General features: G+C 43.8%; 1 protein-coding gene across 1 annotated transcript in view; it reads left to right on the forward strand.

The window, feature by feature from the left end:
* Positions 1-20,088, forward strand: part of mdka (midkine a) — a 97,273-nt gene that overhangs the window by 53,508 nt on the left and 23,677 nt on the right. Inside the window, exons 2-4 of the mRNA XM_068046824.1 lie at positions 10,859-10,947; positions 13,078-13,245; positions 16,192-16,350. Of these exons, the coding sequence (XP_067902925.1) occupies positions 10,860-10,947; positions 13,078-13,245; positions 16,192-16,350 (415 nt within the window). The 5' untranslated portion in view covers position 10,859. The remainder of the gene's footprint in view (positions 1-10,858; positions 10,948-13,077; positions 13,246-16,191; positions 16,351-20,088) is intronic.

Consider the following 20,088-nt stretch of genomic DNA (forward strand, 5'->3'; position numbering starts at 1 on the left):
TTTTCAAACTTTATGTTCAGATTGTTGAATTATGGAGCCAGCTTCTCTTTGACCATCTACTATTAACATTGTTGTAATAGTTTTTTGGGTCCCTCTTGCTGCCCTTTATTGTCTCTACTCTTTTTTTCATACTTTCTTCAGCTATCTTCAGTTTTGTAGGAATTCTGGTTTTCCCTTTTTTGTTCTCATATCATAAAGTGAGCAAAAATACTTTACAATATTCCTTTTAAACTTATTCGTAAATCACTGTGGTCAAGTACTTGCTAAGTCATGAGTGAATTTTCAGTTGAACCCATCAACAGAATTGGGTCCTTACATTTATATCAGCTTTTATGGTGAATTTTCCTAACACTTTATTTTTTTATCATTCAACCTTCACATTCAACACTATTTTGTGGTTGACTCTTAACTGCTTTCTGAAATGGCCTAGTGTGGTATTCCCCACCACCTGTTCAAGAGCAATCAGGGAAGGGTGAAAACTGCTGGCCTTGCCCACATCCCATGAATGAATTGAAAAAAAAGTAAACAGCTTGGATAGATCTTGACATTGTGTGATAGTGTAAAATGGAAATAGCATGTCAGTAGCCTGTTTATTGTCTCTTCCAATTTTTTTTCCCCGTTGGCTGAAAGGTAGCAAAGGATTTCTCAGGAAAAATAAACCCATGCAGTCAGCAAGCAGTCCTTCGATCAAAGGGTCATGGCAATCTGGCGCTCTCTTCCCCAAAAAGCTGTTGAGGCTATGTCAACTGAAAATTTCAAAACTGAGATTGATACATTTTAGTTCAGTAAGGTCATCCTGGGATATGTAACCAAGGCAGGTAAATGAAATTAAGACACAGATCACTCATGATTGAATTGGATGGCAGGACCGACTCCAGGGGCTGGCTAGACTCCTTTTGTTCTATGTTCCTACTCAGTATAATACAGACAGAGCATGTCAGTATTCTCTAAGCAAACAATTTAAAAAAAAATAATGTGCCTGAACTTATTTATGAGCTATTAACTGCTTTGTGAAGAATGTACTCAAGCCCTGTTTAGAGATAAAAATAGTGTGAAAGTCATTTCATGTTTTGTGCACAAGAATTAAAAAGGACAGCATAACATTTATTTTAATCTTATGCTTTGCTCCTTGAAAGCATCTGTCCCAGCTGTTCTTGGTCACTGCTTTCCAGCCTCAGGCGGCTGCTTGTGGTAGTGATAACTTTTTCTCTCTGCTCTGTAAAACATCTGAGGGCCTCAGATGCAGTTGCGTCAGAACTTCAGTCCAGCTGTGATACCCAGGCATGCCGTACGTTGTTGTTTATTAAAGCTTGAAGATCTTCATTGACATACTTTCCAAATGCAAAAATTATTCCAGAGCATCGAACTTTAGGAGAAAGACTGGATTTTTATTTTTTATTTTTAACAGCGGAAGAAAATGTTCAGTCAGAACTAAGGGAATTATTTTGATAAAAGGGTCAAAACAAGTGCTACCTTGGTGCAGTGCGAATAAGACATCCCTGTTTGAAAGTCAGGATTTAGCGCACAATTATGGTAATAATTGCTGATTGCCGTAATTTGAACTTTCCTGGTGGTGCTAAACCAGCATGTTCAGCATTCATTGCTGATTAGGCGTAATTTTCATGGAGCAGTACATCCACTGAAGGTGTGGAGTGGCACATGACAACATGTTGCTGGATGGCTCAGGGACCAAGGGAGAGGACACACAGGTTCTCAGATGAGGTAGTGCAGATTTGGTGGAGGAGGTCCAGAGGAGGAGGGCTGTTGTATACCAGCTGGAAGGAAGGACATCACTTTGCCCTCCTGTCCCCCTCACCAGAAGCTGTTGCTGCTCTGCACGATCTCATGCCCTCCTTCCATTCCTCATCCAGACCATGTGGGATCCCTAGTAAGACGCCCATGACCAAGCATTCCCTTTCTCCTGGTGACTCCTACAAGGTGTCCAATAAGGTGGAATATCTCAGTTCATACTCGTTTAGGTGAAGTCCTCAGAAAATTTCTGGAATAAATGTTGCTTGAGTGCTGGTGAACCCTTGACAAAGTGTTCCCGAAAGTGTCCAGATGTATTTCAGAGTTCCGCTTCACAGCTCCAGTAGCTAATGAACATGAAATGATGAGTATCCTTCATACAAGTGGATGGTGTTATAGTGGTAATGTTACTGTAGTAGTAATCCAGAGGCCCCAATTAATACTCTGGGGGCACAAATTCAAATCCCACTACAGCAGCTGGTGGAATCTAAATTCAATTAATTAATAAATCTGGAGTTAAAAGCTAGTCTCAGTGATGATCATGAAACTACCGTTTTGTTGTAAAAACCCATCTTGTTCACTAATGTCCTTTAGGGAAGGAAATCTGCTGTCCTTTCCTGGTCTGGCCTACATGTGACTCCAGACCCACAGCAATGTGGTTAACTCTTAACTGCTCTCTGAAATGGCCTAGCAAGCCACTCAGTTGTGCCAAATCACTACAGAAACACCGAATAAGAATAAAACTGGGCGGACCACCATTGGCACCGGAAACGACAATGACATAACCTGTCCTCCTCACTGGGGGCTTGTGCCAAAGTTGGGAGAGCTGTCCCACAGATGAGTCAAGCAATAACCTGACAAAGTCATACTCACTGAATCATACCTTCCAGCCATTGTCATACATCAATAGAGGTGGTGACACAGTGGTATACAGTTGGGAGGGAGTTGCCCTGGGAGTCCTCAACATTGACTCCAGATCCCATGAAGTTTCATGGCATAAAATAAAACATGGGCAAAGAACCACCTACCGTCCTCCCTCAACTGATGAATCAGTACTCCGCCATGTTGAACACTACTTGGAAGATGCACTGAGGGCACAGAATGTACTCTGGGTGTGTAACTTCAAAGCCCATCACCAAGAGTGGCTCTGTAGCACCACTATGGGCCAAGCTGGCTGAGTCCTGAAGGGAACAAAGAGGGGGGGAAGAACCTGCTTCTCCTCACCCTCACCAATCTACCTGTCACAGCTGACAGTTTTGGTGGGAGTTACCACCACACAATCCTTTTGGAGACGACGTTCTGCCTTCACACTGAGGTTACTGCCCATCTAGTTGTGTGGCACTACCACTGTGCTAAATGGGATAGATTCAAAACAGATCTAGTAACCCAAAACTGGGCATCCATGAGGCGCTGTGGGCCATCAGTAGCAGTTGAATTGTATTCAACCACAATCTGTAACCTGATGGCCAGGCATATCCCTCACTCTACCATTACCATCAAGCCAGGGACCAACCCTGGTTCAGTGAAGAGTGCAGTAGAGCATGCCAGGAGCAGCACCAGGCAGACCTAAAAATGAGGTGTCAACCTGGTGAAGCTACAACACAGGACTAAATGCATGCCAAATAGCAAAAGCAGCATGCGATAGATAGAGCTAAGCAATCCCACAACCAATGGATCAGATCAAAGCTCTGCAGTCCTGCCACATCCAGTCGTAAATGGTGGTGGACAATTAAACAGGAGGAGGAGGTTCCACAAACATTCCCATCCTCAATGATGGGGGAGCCCAGCATATCAGTGCGAAAGACAAGGCTGAAGCATTTGCAGCCATCTTCAACCAGAAGAACTGAGTGGATGGTCCATTTCGATCTCCTCCTGAGGTCCCCAGGATCACAGATGCCAGTCTCAGCCAGTTCAATTCACTCCATGTGATATCAAGATATGGCTGAAAGCACTGGATACAGCAAAGGCTATGGGCCCTGACAGCAATAGTATTGAAGACTTCTGCTTCACAACTAGCTGCATTCTGAGAAGGTTGGCTGTCCCAGCAATTGGTGCTGTAGAACATGCAAGAACTTTAGAGCCTAAACAGCATCTCAAGTTTTCTTCCAGGTTGACACTCCAGTGCAGTACTGGCGGAGTGCTGCACATTTGGAGGTGACGTCTTTCAGATGAGACGTTAAACCGAGGCTCCTTCTGCCCTCTCAGGTGGACGTGAAAGGCTCCATGGCATTATTGAAATAAGAGCAGAGTTCTTCCTGGTGTCCTGGCCTATCCCTCAGCAACATCAATAAAACAGATTACCTGGTCATTATCTGATTGCTGCTTTTTGTGGGACCTTGCAGTGTGCAACTTGGCTGCCGCGTTTTCTACATTACAACAGTGATCACCCTTCAAAAGTACTTCATTGGCTGTAAAGCATTTTGGGATGCTCTAAAGTTGTGAAAGGTGCTATGTAAATGCAATTTCTTTCTTTAGAACACAACATAAAATGGCTGCAGGACACAAGAGATCACTGTATGTGATAACGTGTTTTAAGAAAGTAGGATCTGTAGGGGAAAGGACTCGATTCATGCATAATCTATATTACACTTTCTAAGTACTTTTATATTCCAATTTAAACACTAGTTAGTTTTCTAAAAGGAAGGAGGATTATAATTTGATATCTAATGCATCTTGTGTGGTCAATGTAACCTCTATAGTCAGCATTTCAAGGGTTAATATCCAGTTGCTATATGGAGAACAGGATCAATGTGTGGTAAGGTCACTACTCTCACTAAATGTCTTTCATGTTCAACCTTTTGTACTGAACGTTACATTGTTACATTCCAGTCCTAAGGGTTAAGGATGTGCACCAGTAATGGACACGGAGCAGTATTTGTTAAATGATAACAGTTGATATTGGAGGCAGCAGGATAACCTGATTGCCACAGGCAGTCCTATTAGTGATGGATTCTGCCTTTCTGCCCTGAAATTCCAGTTATTCAGGCGTTTCAAAGTCTATTGCTTTTCATTTTCAGCTTTAATGAGCACTAAATGCCATTATGCCTGATATGTGGAATAAGCCATGGGTGAAAGTTCAGGGGTCACAGCTGTTGAGCATTTTGCTACAAGGTTTGTTTTAAAAAGGAAAATTTGTAAAATTTGACAAAGTGGCATGGTGGGAGGAGAGGAGAAGGAGTGGCGGAAGAGGAGGAGGAGGAGAAACCAAGGAATTTGGATCTGATTGTGCAGTCTAGACTGGCCCAGCAGATTGCATGTTGTGTAGATTATCAGAGTTTAGATGGATTGGTGATAGCTTGCTGCTTGAAAGACATGCCTACCTTAGGTATAATCATTGATCTGTTTGTGGAAACATAGCCTGATGCTGGCTTGATCCCCAACAGCTTTGTGTACTGTGTTGTAAATCTTTTTAATGTTCTTACCAATGATTCATTGTTATCCATTAAGTTGGGTAAGATAAGTGGGGGGGGAAGGCATAATTTAGTTTAGAGATACAGCACTGAAACAGGTCCTTCGGCCCACCGAGTATGTGCCGACCATCAGCCACCCATTTATACTAATCCTACACTAATCCCATATTCCTACCACATCCCCACCTGTCCCTATATTTCCCTACCACCTACCTATACTAGGGGCAATTTATAATGGCCAATTTACCTACCAACCTGCAAGTCTTTTGGCTTGTGGGAGGAAACCGGAGCACCCGGAGAAAACCCACGCAGACACAGGGAGAACTTGCAAACTCCACACAGGCAGTACCCAGAATTGAACCCGGGTCGCTGGAGCTGTGAGGCTGCGGTGCTAACCACTGCGCCACTGTGCCGCTCATTGTGCCAGAAAGAAAAAGATTTGCATTTATTTCGCATCTTTCATGACCCAAGGACATCCCAAAACACTTTACAGCCAATGAAGTACTTCTGAAGTGTTGTAATGTAGGAAATGCGACAGCCAATTTGCACACAGCAAGATCTAACAAATAGTACAAAAAACAAAGAACAGTACAGCACAGGAACAGGCCATTCGGCCCTCCAAGCCTGCGCCGATCTTGATTCCTGCCTAAACTAAAACCTTCTGCACTTCCGGGGACCGTGGGACCGTATCCCTCTATTCCCATCCTATTCATGTATTTGTCAAGATGCCTCTTAAACGTCGCTGTAATGTGATAATGATCAGATAATCTGTTTTAGTGATGCTGATTGAGAGATAACTATTGACCAGAGCAAGCAATAGGCTCACCTGTTTCTTGTGCTGGCCACAAGATTAATGCAAAGGAAGGGTTTGGATCTGGTTCAGTCAGGATAATGTTTGCTTTTGTTCCATTTAAGCCCAACTGACAATGTTTCTGAGCTACTTTACTCAGCATGGCCTATGAATATTGGTCTTGTTGCTCAGTATTTTATGATATCATTAGAGAAGCCTCTGGTTGGGTTGGTTTACAACTTTTTAAAAGGCTCACTCAGGGAGCTACTAACTGAGGTACCTGGGTGGAGACTTTTATGCTCCCTTTTATTTAGAAGGGCAGTATATCAGATAGGCTTGCTTGCCCTGAAAATTTGAGGGGGCTGCTTCTTGGAATACGTGCCAGCATACACAAGCTGCTACTGACCCTGCCAAGATTCCTAGGCTCCTAATTTTCAGGGATTTAGGTTCCCCCACCATTGCCTGGTGTCACAATTGTGCAGAGAGTGATAGCTGAGTTTATGTCTGTTTCTATAGATTCCATCAGACCTACAGTGGGCACTAGAGCAACCTCAGAATTCTGGGCCTGGCATTGGTTTTCATTTTCCCAAAGACTAAACATTTTGGTGTCCTGTTTTGTCCTTGAGCTAGGAACACTCATGGATACAGCAGCTAACAACTTCATGGCCACTTCAATGTTGCTGTGTATGAAAACTGACTATTCAAAATATTTTTTTTTGCCAGAAACCATTTGACTTTCTTCATTATGGGTCACCATGTTCTCCCTGATTCTTTGCCTCACCTCCTGCAGAATAACCTTAATTATATATTTTGGATTATTGTCCAATTGAACTCTTCCAACAGGTTCCTGCCTTCTGCTCATTTACCTCAATCTCCAAAAAGCTGTATGCAGACGCTTTAGGAATAGGAAAAATCTACTTAGCCTAATGTAAGTTACAAGGCCCTGACCAGTGATTTTCCAACAAAATATTGCAGATGCTGGAAATCTGAAATAAAAACAGGAAGTGCTGGAAATACACAGCAGGTCTAGCAGCATCTGTGGAATGAGAAACAGAGTTAACGTTTCAGGTCGTTAATCTTTCATTTTGATTTCACCAAACTGGTAATCGGTATTGTCCTCAGAATTTGCCAATCAGCATCCTATACAATCTGATTTCTTTAATCACAGTTATCGTAATCTTGAAGTTTAAACTTCCACTCCCTTCGCCACCAGTACACTGTGGCTATAGTGTTTCTTACCTACAAGATGCAGTGCACCAACTCAACAAGGCCTCTTCAGCATCACCTCTCAAATTCTCGATCTCCAACAGCTAGAAGGACAAGGACAGCAGGTGTACGGGAACAGCATCACCTCCCAGTCATGCAACGTCCTGACCTGGACATTTATTGCCATTCTGTTATCGTCAGTGGGTCAGTATTCCCTACCTAACATTACTTTGGGAGCACCTACACCATCTGAACTGCAGCAGTTCAAAGAAGAAGACCCACCACCATTTTACAAGGGCAACTAGGGATGAGGAGTAAATGCCAACTTTGCCAGTGATACCCATATTCTGAGAATGAATATGAAAAACGTTCTTTGCTATCCTCGCTGCATAGTATTTTGAATCTCCTTGTATCCTGCACCGTTCCTTTGGTGAGAACTGCCAGATTGATTCTCCTTAGGCTGCTGCTGATGCCAGTCTGAAAACTTCTGTCCTGTGCTTGGCACATCTTTACTGACATGACCTAATTCATATTTCTCGCTGTGCCCCAAAATTAAGAGGCAAAAAAGCACTGGCCCTGTTGTCCCGATTTTCACCTAATCCTCCCAGTGGGAATGGGACCATGTTGGATACCCATTGATTGGTATAGAGTGTAAAAGTTGAGTGATGTGTATGATAGGCGACCGACTTGACAACCTATTGTTCCTGCCTGGGTGGATTAAGTTAAAATTGCGGCGTTTAGTGTGCAAAAATATGGCAAACTGCATGGCTTAAAGGTTGGCTTTTAGCGAGAATAATGCCGAGCCTGTGAGGCCTGTAGCTTGAAAGCCAATGCCATCAAATTCATAAGTGGTCCAGTTTCCAGTAGGAAAATGGATCCTGAAAGTTTTGAAGCAGAGTTATCTGCACACCTCCCTGGCTCCCATTTCCCTTGCTTCTGCGATTTCTTGAACAAGGCAACTTGTCAGTGTTCCCTTCTTCATTAATATGAATGAAGGGTGCATTGTTTTTATACCAAAAAAAAATGCCTGCTGCCCTTGGGACTTCCAGCTGGCAAGCATTAAATCATTAAAACATATCACCGGGAGAAAGGAGTGATGCAAGCTGTAGTATGATGTGTTAAATAGTCTCCTTTTTCAGACCTGTAATCAGAGTTGGCTGGTGCCAACAGGTCTTGCATCTGGAACCTTTGTGAACAATGGGGACTTGTTCAGCATTGACATGCTGAAGGGAGGCCTGGCAGTTCAGTTGCATACTTCATAAAGCCTATCAGCAACTACTGCTGAATAAATGCCCTTCATGTCTGCAAAAGATTTCTATCAGCTTTACTGACAAAGACGCAGATGGACTGATTTATGAAAAGATACATTTCCAATGTCTGATCTGTTGTTTACCCACTTCCAGGTGTTTCGGAACAATCAGCGCAGTTATTGTCTGAAGTCTTACAGACAGCAATTGTTGGTAGTTATATTTGCAATCTCAATACTCATGTACCGTTTATTGACAACTACGCAATCGGTGTTACGCAGAGAGAGAGAGAGAGACCCCACTTGCATATCGGGGTAGTTGAATTTATCACCTTCTACCAGGCACAATGACCACATTGGATCAATGGAGTATTTCCCTCTGCACAAAGTTGGGAGACCTGCTGTTAGTTTAATCTGGGCTGACATAAGAATTCTTTTCAAGCTGGAAATTTGGCAAGCTCTGTTGTGGATCCTCCTTTCTGGGTGGCATTGTAATGACCACCATTGAAATTCCATTGTAAATTCTGACCACTCGTTGTGCAAAAATAAGGCTGTTGCTCAGCATAAACATTTCAGAGTTTCTTACAGAACTCGCTGGCAATTTAAAACAAAAGGACAAGCCTGGTTTTTGTCAGTTAAACATCAAAAATAAATGTAACTGGTCTTGCAAAAGTTACAAATGCAATGATTCTCAGCAGATCACAAGTTGGTTTAAATATAGGCTGGTTTTCTCTTAATGAAACAATTTTAACCAGGGAATTGCTGATATTTAATTGACTCTAGCAATGGGTGGTACTGATGTATGGCCCTGAAAGGCTAGGATGCAGGACTTTGGAAAACTTCACCCAGTGTGTTGGTGGACTAGACTAAGAGTAGAAAAAGGGCCTATATTTACACCACTAGAAGTGACAGACTGCTGATTGTAGAGTCACAAATCATGTAACTTAAAAAAAATTGTAACATAAGGTAACATTTTGAAGTGGAATAGTGTGCAGCTTCCATTCGTGTCCTCCTGCATTTCCCAGGCTACGTGTGCTAGAGTGGACCCTGGGCTCCCTGTCCTTTTTAGTTGCTCTACCTGACCCGGTGACTGTGGGAAGGGCAGAGCTGACTAATAGTGCATATTAACACCACTGTCCCAACTTGATTAACCACTTGTGACCTGACAAATGAGGCCAGTCTCTTTTGGCACTTGAATGAAGGTTTGCTGAAAACTATCATGAGGGCAATGCCCCTTTTAAGAAGCCATTGTTGAAAATGTATTTAAATAAGAAACAAAGGAAGAGGTGAGGCTAATCCATAAGTAACCTGGTTACAGCCAAAGCCTGTTGGACTCCCTGACTTTAAATATTGAATTCTTTTTGAAATATCCATCGGCCTATGGTAAAATGGAGATTATCTTTTTGCCTTAACCTTATAATCATAGAATGGTTACAGCACAGAAAGAGGCCATAAGGCCCATTGTGTCTGTTCAGCTCTCTGCAAGAGCACCTCACCTATTCTCACTCCCCCACCTTTTCCCCGTAACCCTGCAAATGTTTTCTCTTTAGATAATTATTCAATTCCCTTTTAAAGGCCTCGATTGAATTTGCCTCCACCACATTCTCAGGCAGTACATTCCAGATCCTAACCACTCGCTGCACAAAAAAAGTATTTCCTCATGTTGCCTCTGGTTCTTTTGCCAGTCACCTTAAATCGGTGTCCTCTGGTTCTTGGCCCTTTCGCCAATAGGAACAGTTTCTCCATAACTGCTCTGTCCAAACCCCTCATGATTTTGAACACCTCTATCAAATCTCCTCTCACCCTTCTCTTCTCTAAGGAGAACAGCCCCAGCTTCTCCAATCTATCCACATAATTGAAGTTACTCATCCCTGGAACCATTCGCAAAGATCTCTTCTGCACCCTCTCCAATGTCTTCATATCCTTCTTTAAGTGTAGCGCTCAGAATTGGACACAATGCTCCAGTTGAGGCTGAACCAGGTTCACCATAACTTCCTTGCTTTTGTACTCTATGCCTCTATTGAAAAAGCCCAGGATCCTGTATGCTTTAATAACCGCTTTCTCAACCTGCCCTGCTTTCTTCAATGATTTGTGCACATTCACCCCCATGTCCCTTTGCTCCTTCACCCCCTTATGATGTAGTGGCTTAAATTTTCCTTCTATGACCTCATGTTTTCCTCCTCTCTGCTCTTCTGAAGGCATTAACTCCTTCCTGGCATGTGGTTCAATGGTCATGGGGCCCCTTGGGTACCATGCCTCACTACCCATTATCCATACACTTTACTAAGTGCCACCAGGTTTTCAATGTTGGGGGCAAGGCAAACACCACCCCTTGGTTGTGTCCCTAATGCAATTGAAATGTCCCCAGTTATTGCACCATGTCTATACTATTGGCATCACATCCTTGGACCAATGACTCGACAAGGCAATAGCATTGTATCAATTTTTTCTTCCCAGAATGCAGCTGCGTGTCCTTTTCTCGCTGGTACTCGTGCTGCTTGTTGTCCTGATGACAGGGTACTCTGAAGCTGCAAGAAACAAAAAAGGTGAGTGGGATGTAACAATTGAATCATGATTTTTTTTGTTAGCCCAGTGTGCTGCGGATGTTCTACATTTGGACTCCAATGTTGACATGAAGAGAATTTTTGGTTAAATCTGGAGGTGCGGACCCTTGATGTACTTCTGTTTAATCCTGAGCAGAGTTTCATTCCTCACATCTGTTCTGTTGCTGAAACTGCTCGCTTTCACCTTTTTAAGTATTGTCTGACTCCACCCCCAACCATTGCTGCCAAAGTCCTAATCCGTGCTTTTATCACCTCAAGCTCAACAGGGGTGTAATTTTAACCCACCTGCCCGAAAGAAGTGAGTCAGGTTTGGATCCTAACACTGTGATTCCACTGGGTGTCCAAATGTGCCCTTCTTTCTCCTGTTCCAGTGCTTCTCCTGGGTGTAAGCTGCTGACTTGTATCACAAGAGGTGGCTAGCTGCTCCTGTGGTATAGAAGGTTAATTGGACGGAGGTAGCTCTCCTCTCACGGCAGCTTGCCCCTGGGACTAGGGAATGATAGCAGACTCTGGAGCTTCTGCCTTTGCAGCCTGATGCCACTTGTGTGGTGCTCTGAGGTGGAAGGCCAGATACTTTATGCACATTGCTGTCCTGAGAAACGGTTGCCTCTTACAGGTTGCCTCCTGCAATGTCATTGTAATTGGCCCTGGATCTGGATGTCCACTGATCAGCAGGATGTGTGGTGTAATGATAGCTATCAGATTCTGAAAACCCTGAGAGACAGTGGCCAGCATCCTGGCCCACTGATGTGAAGGACACTGCTCAATCCCCTACTGCCACCAGGATGGCAATTTGTCGTTCCATGGAGGCCGAGTCACTAACTGGAATCTGTGTCTGTCCACCCCATTTGAAACTGGCCTGGGACCAATAAAGCTGCCACCTGCTCCGTTTGATGCCTGCAATGGTGAAAGCGTTTCCATCACATTCAGCAAATGACAACTGCAGACTCCCACCTTTTGGTTGGCACTCTCCCTAAAGACTGAGCTCAGTCTGCAAGTAGGTGAAATGATCCTCAAACCACCTCCTTTTCATGTGAGTCTGAATGAGTTTCAGCTGCTGTAACTCTATTAGGTCATGGGCAGTTGTCATTGACTTCGATGGAAGTAAAAATCGGGAGAGATGTAAAATGGGTGATAATCAGTCAATAACCTGTTTACAGCATGGTATAAAGTCAAAATCACCCCTATTGTCCTTTTATCATCAGCTAACCTAAGATTAGCTTCACTCTAGTGTGCCAATTTCACATGATGAAACAGTTAAAAAGAAAGACTTGCATTTACTTAATAGCCTTCTGTGTGACATTTCATCAAAGGTCATCTGGAAATTCAGATAAACAATATCTTCTGGGTTACCATCACCCTCTAATTCTGTCATTTCTTCAAAGAATTCAACCAATGGCCATTCTAATTACCAATATTGTTCACCTCAAGTGCATCTCACACCCATCCCTAGTCTCCTGAATTATTTTCTTTTAAATCTTAGTTAACTTAAGAGTTAATTTGACTATGAGCTTATGGCTAGCCATTTGGGGCTTCACTTTACCACATACCCTGCTAGAGATGGATGTGAGATGCAACTAAAGTGAAAAAAATTGATTATTTGGAATAGCCAAAAGAACAGCAAAGAAATAAAAGAGGATTATGAGTAGATGTGACAATGATAGTGAAGTCTTTTTAATCCAAACAGCAACAATGCCATCAGGAAGGATTAAAGATGACATAGAGTGCTTTTTTAAAAAAACAATTACGTTTTCCAGAGTCAGATTCTGAAATCAAGCTCCGACACAGAGCAGACTTCCATAGGGTGGTGGAGACTTTAAAAATGCTGCAATTGCTACGAAGCAGCTGGATAATGTGATGGTGAAATTGCAGGTTCCTTCTGTATGGATAACCCAAGATGTGGTGAATGGCCGTCCTCCGTATCTGAATGGATGGTCCAAGGTGGCCTTCCTCTTCCATATGTGTCAGCTGATATGATGTACTCAAATTGTGGTAGACAGTTACAAAGTACAACTACTTGTAAACTTGAGCCAATCCCCTTCTGCCCACCTTTCACCTCCTCTTCCCTAATCAAAGTCAAAAGTACACATGTGATATCATGTTCTCTTACAGAAAAAGGGAAGAAGTCCAGCTCAGCCTGCAAAGAATGGCACTGGGGAACATGTGAGCCTGCCTCTGGTGACTGTGGCACTGGACTCCGTGAGGGAACCTGCAAGGAGAAGGAGGAGTCAAAGATCGTGAAGTGCAAGGTACCATGTAACTGGAAGAAGCAATTTGGAGGTGAGCATTTTGTTTTTAAGAGCTGGTTTTAACATAGCCTTATCTTTGTCTGACCCTTTACTCTTTTTCTATCCTCCTGCCCTCCCACAAAAATGCATAATTCGCAGAATGGACAAAGGATCTATCTACTCACATGCCCCAGCCTATGGCAATTTCTGCCTGGCGACAGGGAGGTGTACAAGAGCCATAGGAGCTCCCAGGCTCCCTGATAACCTGGTGAAGACTGGGGAATCAGAGGCACAATCGTGCATCAATTACTGTGTGGTGCACTTTGTTATTAGACCAGCTACCCCTGGCTTCTTTACTCAAAGTAACAGGTTTACTTTACTAAAGCCTTATGTTCTTGGATGCATTTAAGCATCTTGTGGATATTACAGATTTATAAACTCCCTATTGGACATTAATTCCAGCTTTTATCGGCTGTCTTAAATTGCTCGCTGCTGGATCAGTACAGCTTCGAGCCCATTGTAACGTATGGCAGTTACTGTAATGTGGTAATTTTTTTTCTTGTCTGGGAACATAGAAACATAGGAGCAGGAGTAGGCCATTCAGCCCTTCAAGTCTGTTCCGCCATTCAATTACGACATGGTTGATCATCTACCTCAACGCCACTTTCCTGCACTATCCCCATATCCCTTGATGTCATTAGAATCCAGATATCCATCGATTTCTGTCTTGAGCATACTCAATGATTGAGCTGCCACAGCCCTCGCGGGTAGAGAATTCCAAAGATTCACAACCCTCTGAGTGAAGAAATTCCTCCTCATCTCAGTCTTAAGTGGCCTGTCCCTTATTCTGAGACTATGTCCTCTGGTTCTAGACTCACCAGCCAGGGGAAATATCCTATCCACGTCCAACCTGTAGAAATTTGTAAGTTTCAATGAGATCACCTGTAATTCTTCAAATCTCTGGAGAATATAGGCCCAGTTTCCTGGGCAAAATTAATTTTATTATTTTTATGTCCTTTCTATGTTGACCCATGTATAGTCATCAGTCATCATCACTAGTCATCAATAATCATCACTAGGGAAAAAGTACTGAGCAAACTATTGGGATTGAAGGCAGACAAGTCCCCAGGGCCTGATGGCCTATATCCTAGGGTCTTAAAGGAAGTGGCAGCGGAGATAGTGGATCCATTGGTTATAATATTCCAAAATTCCCTGGATGCGGGAAAGGTTCCAGTGGATTGGAAAAAAGCTAATATATAACGATCTTATTCAAAAAGGGAGGGAGGCAGAAAGTAGGAAACTATAGACCAGTTAGTTTAACATCTGTCGTTGGGAAATTGTTAGAATCCATTATTAAGGAAGTAATAACAGGACATTTAGAAAGTCATGCACAATCCATCAGAGTCAGCATGGTTTTATGAAGGACAAATCATGTTTGACTAATTTGCTAGAATTCTTCGAAGCTGTAACAAGCAAAGTGGATAATGGGGATCCTGTAGATTTAGTATATCTGGACTTCCAGAAGGCATTTGATAAGGTGCCGCACAAAAGGTGGGGTTAAGGGCAATTTATTAGCTTGGATAGAGGACTTGATATTTACAATCTATATTAATGACTTGGATGCAGGGATAGAAGGTACTGTAGCCAAATTTGCAGATGACACTAAAATAGGTGGGATAGTAAGTTGCAATAAAGAAATAAGAAATTTACAAATTGATATGATTAGGTTAGGTGAATGGACCAAAATTTGGCAGATGGAGTTTAACGTGAAAAGTGTGAGGTTATGCATTTTGGTCAGAAGAATAGAAAGGCAAATTATTATCTAAATGGAGAGAAACTTTTGAGTGCTTTGGTGCTGAGGGATCTGGGTGTCCTCATGCATGAATCGCAGAAAACTAGTCTGAAGGTACAGCAGGTAATAAAGAAAGTAAATGGAATTTTGGCATTTATTGCTAAAGGAATAGAGTATAAAAGTAGGGAAGTGTTGCTGCAACCATACAAGGCATTAGTGAGACCGCAACTGGAGTATTGCGTACAGTTTTGGTCCCCTTACTTGAGGAGGGATGTAGTTGCATTGGAGGCAGTTCAGAGGAGGTTCACTAGATTGATTCCAGAGATGAGGGGTTTGTCTTATGAAGAGAGATTGAGCAGTTTAGGCCTTTACACTCTAGAGTTTAGAAGAATGAGAGGAGATCTAATTGAGGTATATAAGATGATTAAGGGGATTGACAAAGTAGACATAGAGAGGATGTTTTCTCTGGTGGGGCAATCTAGAACGAGAGGTCATAGTTTTAGGATTAGGGGTAGCAGATTTAAAACAGAGATGAGGAGAAATTACTTCTCTCAAAGGGTCGTGAGTCTGTGGAATTCACGACCCCAGAGTGCGTTGGATGCCGGGACATTGAGTAAATTTAAGGAGGAGATAGACAGATTTTTAATTAGTAATGGGATGAAGGGTTATGGAGAACGGACAGGAAAGTGGAGTTGAGGCCGAGATGAGATCAGCCATGATCGGATTGAATGGCGGAGCAGGCTCGAGGGACTGAATTGCCTACTCCTGCTCCTAGTTCTTATGTTGTTATGTAAATGGCTAAAATCATTCATTCTCTACTGTCTCTTTCTCATTTTCTCCCCACTTTTTCCCAGGCTCTTTTCCTCGCAAGTGCTCATGCTTCCTTCTTCAATTTCTGCTCTCTGGTACACGTTTTGCCTCACTTTCTTCCTCCCTACACGTACATTCTCACTTCCTCTCTTGCTGCTGGGAGATGTTGAAGAGGAGGCAATCATAGGAAGGAGCCATGAAGGGGCGGAAAAGAATATATGAAAATATAAACAAATACATTGTTGATGGCCGGAGACTGAATTCAGTTCATCATAGTTAGGTGACTTTCACCTATTAACCACTTTGGAGAGCTACCAAACTTAAGGTGCTGACCTTCACAAGCTAGGGAATGAAACTATCAGCATTTAGGTTCCTGACTTCAACATATCTTCACAGGTGACTGCAAATACAAGTTTGGAAACTGGGGTGAGTGCGACACTCAGACTGGCCTAAAAACTCGCAATGGAACCCTAAAGAAGGCATTGTTCAACGCCGAGTGTGAGCAGTCAGTGAAGGTCACAAAGTCCTGCGATAAATCCAAGTCAAAATCAAAAGGTTCGTATTCGCCCTTCTGAGGGAGGAATTGAGTATGTAATATCTGCTATCTTTTGTGAGTGCCTGAAAGCTTGTGGGGAACTGCAGCTTATAATGATAAACTTCAGAGTCTGTGTCAGTCAAATGATAGCTAAGGGTTCAGCTGCTGAACACCCATCTTAAAGAAAGTAATTTTGGAGGAATTATGACTGTTCTTGTGTGTGTGTTTAAATTGCTGGTCTACCTGGAGTGTTTCATAACTTGTTTCATCCATGCTCTCTCTTGCACTTTTCATTGGTTGCTACCACCTTGCGAATTCAATAAAGAGTGTGACTTATTCAGTGGGGAGAGAAGGAGGGAAGATTCAATAGGAGGCAGTCTTTCATCTGAAATCATGATGAGGATAGTGATGGCATATGTAAGTGTCTGGAATGATTCTGTGGTTTCACCTGACAGTCATTGCTAACTGCACGGGTTTCCATGTTTTCAAATTTAACTAGTCAGATGCTGAGCCATCCGCAACAGAAATGACCCAAGCTGACCCCTGATCTGTGGTGTATTAACTCAGCTCAGAAGGGCACAGTTGACATCAGTGCCCCTGGGCTGAGGAACATGGGCTAGGGCTCTCACACTGGATTGCTATCCAATAATACCTTCCATTTATATGGAGTCTTTAAATTATGATTTTTTTAACATCCCAAGGTGCTTCACAAATCGAAATAAATGGGGGAGTGAATGCTAGGTTAAGAAGAGTGTTTGAAAGCTCAGTCAAAAAGTAAAATGGGTTTAGGGAGTGAGTTCCAAAGAAGGGCTGAGGTGGCTGAAGGCTCTGCCCCCATTGTTTGGGTAAAGGGAGGCAGGAGGTGGCAAAGAAGGCCAGAATCAGAGGAAGTAACCATGGAGATAAAAAGATGGAGGAGGTTGCAAAAGTGGAGTGTGTGAGACCATGGCAGCATTTGCAGAGAAGGACAAAGATTTTGACTATGAAATAGGACAGGGCCGAGAAATAGGCGCAGGAATCGCGATGCAAACTGCGTGCTGCCTGCTAATTTAAATGATTGCAGTGTGCGGCCACGGCTAACCACGCTGTTGAGTGACTGCATGCCTGAGCAGGGGCCAACAATCGTGAGGGGCAAGCATGAGTTAAAGCTAGTTTGCACTAATTTAAAACCAGCCTGTACCTTTTAAAGCGGAGGTGCATTGTGGCTGGACCAGATGCTGAAATTTGTTCTAAAAGTGATTTTGACATGGGAATCACACAATAATGCCACAATGTGGAAGAGAGCGCACTAAAAGATTTTCCGAGGCTACACTGGAGGCTTTGGTGCAGGAGGGGGAGAGCAGGAGAGATGCCATCTATATACAGTGGGCCAGGAGACCCTCCAGACAAATTTTGCAAAGGGAGTGGGAGCAGATAGCCGTGGGGATCAATGTCAAGCGTCTATCCACAAGGACCTGGATGCAGTGCCACAAAATGTTCAGTGACCTAACACGAGTGATCAAGGTCAGTGAAGGCATCTTCAAATGCCATATCCTACCAACTGTAGCACTACCCTCACACTCCACTCAATGTACCACCCCCCCTTTCACTGTCCTACCAGCAATATCTACCAATATGACTCATACCTAACATTCCTAGCTTCACCTCATCCTCACACACTAAGCACAGCTGGAAGCCTCATACCCACATCTCACAGCTTGCACACACATGACATCCACCCAAATACGTTGCATTACACGCACTGACACACTTGCCTCTCTCTTGCACGATAAGGTGATGTATAACTGGAGGTAGCAGCATCTAACTAATGTTACGCATAACTGCATTCTTCACCCTGATGGAGGAAATGGTGGTTGCTATCATTGGAACAGCCATGGCTGAGGCCGTGGCAAGTTGTGGGGGCTGCAACCATTGACAATGATTTTTTAAAAATTCATTCACGGGATGTGGTCGACGCTGGCCAGGCCAGCATTTATTGCCCATCCCCAATTGCCCTTGAGAAGGTGGTGGTGAGCGGCCTTCTTGAACCACCGCAGTCCATGTGAGGTAGGTATACCCACAGTGCTGTTAGGAAGGGAGTTCCAGTATTTTGACCTGGCGACATTGAAGGAACGGCAATATAGTTCCAAGTCAGGATGGTGTGTGACTTGGAGGGGAACTTGCAGGTGGTGGTGTTTCCATGTATTTGCTGCCCTTCTCCTTCTTGTTGGTAGAGGTCGCGGGTTTGGAAGGTGCTGTCTAAGGAGCCTTGGTGCGTTGCTGCAGTGCATCTTGTAGATGGTACACACTGCTGCCACTGTGCGTCGGTGGTGGAGGGAGTGAATGTTTGTAGATGGGGTGCCAATCAAGCGGGCTGCTTTGTCCTGGATGGTGTCGAGCTTCTTGAGTGTTGTTGGAGCTGCTCCCATCCAGGCAGGTGGAGAGTATTCCAGCACACTCCTGACTTGTGCCTTGTAGATGGTGGACAGGCTTTCAGGAGTCAGGAGGTGAGTTACTCGCTGGAGGATTCCTAACCTCTGACCTGCTGTTGTAGCCACGGTATTTATAGGGCTACTCCAGTTCAGTTTCTGGTCAATGGTGGCCCCCAGGAAGTTGATAGTCGGGAATTCAGTGATGGTAATGCCATTGAATGTCAAGTGGAGATGGTTAGATTCTCTCTTGTTAGAGATGATCATTGCCTGGCACTTGTGTGGCGCGAATGTTACTTGCCACTTATTAGATCAAGCCTGGATATTGTCCAAGCCTTGCTGCATTTCTACAGGGACTGCTTCAGTATCTGAGGAGTTGCGAATGATGCTGAACATTGTGCAATCATCAGCAAACATCCCCACTTCTGACCTTGTGATTGAAGGAAGGTCATTGTTGAAGCAGCTGAGGATGGTTGGGCCTAGGACACTACCCTGAGGAACTCCTGCAGTGATGTCCTGGAGCTCAGATGATTGACCTCCAACGACCACAACCATCTTCCTTTGCACTAGGTATGACTCCAACCAGTGGAGAGTTTACTCCCTGATTCCCAATAACTTCAGTTTTGCTCGGGCTCCTTGATGCAATACTTGGTCAAATGCTGCCTTGATGTCAAGGGCAGTCACTCTCACCTCACCTCATGAGTTCTGCTCTTTTGTCCATGTTTGAACCAAGGCTGTAATGAGGTCAGGAGCTGAGTGGCCCTGGCGGGAACCCAAACTGAGCGTCACTGAGAAGGTTATTGCTAAGCAAGTGTCACTTGATGGCACTGTTGATGACACCTTCCATCATCTTACTGATGATTGAGAGTAGGCTGATGGCTGATAACTAATGTCCTTTAGGGAAGGAAATCTGCTGTCCTTACCTGGTCTGGCCTACATGTGATTCCAGACCCACAGCAATGTGGTTGAATCTTACAAGCCCTCTGAAATGGCTTAGCAAGCCACTCAGTTGTATCTAACCGCTACGAAGTCAATAAAAAAGAATGAAATCGGCCGGGCCACCTGGCATCGGCCGAGGCACTGGAAACGACAACGGCAAACCCAGCCCTGTCGACCCTGCAATATCCTCCTTACTAACATCTGGGGGCTTGTGCCAAAGTTGGGAGAGCTGTGTCACATACTAGTCAAGCAACAGCCTAACACATAGTCATACTCACGGAATCATACCTGACAGCCAATGTCCCAGACACTGCCATCACCATCCCCGGGTATGTCCTGTCCCACCGGCAGGAGAGACCCAGCAGAGGTGGCGGCACAGTGGTATACAATTGGTAGGGAGTTGCCCTGGGA

Source organism: Heterodontus francisci, chromosome 14 (assembly GCF_036365525.1).
Source record: "Heterodontus francisci isolate sHetFra1 chromosome 14, sHetFra1.hap1, whole genome shotgun sequence".
In the NCBI taxonomy this organism is placed as follows: domain Eukaryota; kingdom Metazoa; phylum Chordata; class Chondrichthyes; order Heterodontiformes; family Heterodontidae; genus Heterodontus; species Heterodontus francisci.